This window comes from Corvus brachyrhynchos, unplaced genomic scaffold, assembly GCF_000691975.1.
Source record: "Corvus brachyrhynchos isolate BGI_N302 unplaced genomic scaffold, ASM69197v1 scaffold340, whole genome shotgun sequence".
NCBI lineage: Eukaryota > Metazoa > Chordata > Aves > Passeriformes > Corvidae > Corvus > Corvus brachyrhynchos.
In genome coordinates, this window is record NW_008235987.1 from 358,630 (window position 1) to 360,787 (window position 2,158).

General features: G+C 62.3%; 1 protein-coding gene across 1 annotated transcript in view; it reads right to left on the reverse strand.

Moving 5' to 3' along the window:
- The window catches only part of SLC25A10 (solute carrier family 25 member 10), a 6,865-nt gene that overhangs the window by 3,029 nt on the left and 1,678 nt on the right, over positions 1-2,158 (reverse strand). Inside the window, exons 2-5 of the mRNA XM_008631298.2 lie at positions 732-851; positions 529-643; positions 401-449; positions 27-68 (exon numbers count right to left, since the gene is read on the reverse strand). Coding sequence (XP_008629520.2) covers positions 27-68; positions 401-449; positions 529-643; positions 732-821 — 296 coding nt within the window. The 5' untranslated portion in view covers positions 822-851. The remainder of the gene's footprint in view (positions 1-26; positions 69-400; positions 450-528; positions 644-731; positions 852-2,158) is intronic.

Below are 2,158 nucleotides of genomic sequence, written 5' to 3' on the forward strand. Positions count from 1 at the left end.
GCCCCCCCCCCTGGCCCCTCCCTCACTTGCGCCTCTGAGCCGGCGGCTGCTTCATGTCGTTCTGCATCCTAGAAGGCAGAGCACCGCAGGTGAGGGGGAGCCGGTATCCACTGTCCCCTGCAGCACTGGGGACCCCAGCCCTGGGCAGCGGAACTGTGTTGCCCGTTTACAAAGGGCCAAGAAAGTTGCCTCCAGTCCCACTCCCCCTGAGGGTCACACACGGCTGGGGGCTGTCACCAAAAGGCAGAACAGCTCTGGCCACCCTGGGCACAGAGCTCCTGGCTCACTGACTGTGGGGCAGGCTGGCCAGGAGAGATGTCGGGAGCACCCCAGCACCACCCACCACCCCAAATGCCGTCATGCACAGGCCAAAAGCCCTGGTCGTGCAGACAGAACTGACCTGACATTCACCATGTCCGCTGGGGTCCCCACAAACCCACCAGTGAAACCTGTGGCCAAAGAAGAGTTGGATCAGGGTCTTACCCATCCTGAGGGAGCCAGAGCCAAGGGCCCCACTGCCTGGCTCACCTCCTGCTGCAGCCAACAGCACTTTCTGGTAGAAAGGGGGAGGCCCCTGGTTGCCCTGGCCCAGGTAGTTCTTCGCGGTCTCATAGATGCCAAAGCGAGTCAAGGAATACGTCATCTGGATGAGGGAGAAATGAGCGACTGTGTCCCTGGCACAGGGCAGCTGGTCAGCTGCAGCACGTGCGGCAGGAGCTCTGTGCACTCACCTGCCGGCACAGCGAGGCACTGAGCCCATTGTAGAGAGCCAGGAAGCCGTCGGTGCGGATCACATGCATTGCCATCCCCATCATCCGCATCTTCACCTCCTGCTGCGTCTGCAGGTGGACCTGGGGCAGAGTGCAGCAGCGTCAGCCCAGCGCCAGGCTGGGTAGGGATGGGAGCACACTGAGCAGGGAGCAGGTGTGGATTTGAGCATGTGTCAGGTTAACAGCACTTGCACAGGAGTCAACAGCAATAGCTCCGGGCTCCCCACACCTGAGCCAACAGCAATAGCTCTGGACACCCCACACCAGACTGGCCCAGCCTGGCACCAGAGGGGTGGAGGCAGTGAGGGAAAAAAAGACACCTGCCTGCAGCACCTCCCAGGCCCTGCCCTCAACAGCCGGCCCCAAGGTGAAGGTGGCGCCTGCTCTTCTGAGCCACCGCGAGGCAGGGGGGTGCTGTGCTGGTGGAAGGTGTGTGTGTGTCCAGCAGTACGTGAGTGAGCAAGTCTCCAGTGTGGGTTTGGTCAAAGGAATGCAGCTGGGCTGATGAAGTCATGGCCACGCAAGGCAGCAGGCCACTTCCCCTTCTCCCCAGGAATGCAGGAATCACACAGGCAGGAAGAGAACCCCAGAGCTGGCCAGGCACTCCCCTTTCCGCCTGTGGCAGCCCAACGCTTCTTACCATCACCAGGGGCAATGGCAACAGGCAGGGAATCTGGCTGGGACCGGGGAGCCATATCGGCTGGTGCTGGAGCATGCTCCGAGTGCTGCAGAGACCACATGTGGGTCAAAGGCCCCAGGAGATAAGGAGAGCAAAGGGCTGCTGTCAGGGGACCAGGCCCAGCTCCCACTACAGAAGCCGTGGCACAGCTGGGTCATGGGACACACTGCAGGACGCTGGGAACAGCCACTGTCTTCCACATGGGACAGCAGCAGGGGTGCAGGGGCCTGCTTGCAATCCCCACAGGTGGATTTTGGACGTCAGGGACCAGAGCTTGTGGCTGTTAGCAGCATGGGGCAGAAGAAGTGGGCAAGGCAGGCAGAGCCATGCAGGGACATGGCCCACTGCCTGCAGTCTCAGGGCTGCAGGAAGGGCAGGCAGGCAGGCATGGGAGGGGCTGGCCAGGCTGTGGTCACTGCTGGTTGCTGCAGGACCAGCAGCCCGTGGGTGGCCCGTGGCTGCATGGAGTTGGCCTAAGGGCACAAGCACTCTCCAGGCAGGCTGGCCAGGGCCTCTCACTGGGGCCAAGGTCCAGAGGTGCAGTGAAGTGCCCTTCGTCCCCTGCCCTGCCAGACCCTGAGGCCTCTTGTGCCTCCCCAGGCCTGGCGCCAGCCTCTGCTGCAGGGGGACTCTTGGCCAAAGGCAGGTCTGTATTCAATATTCAGGCGTGAACCCTCTGGGAAAACCAGCCAGATAGGCTGTGCTGCTC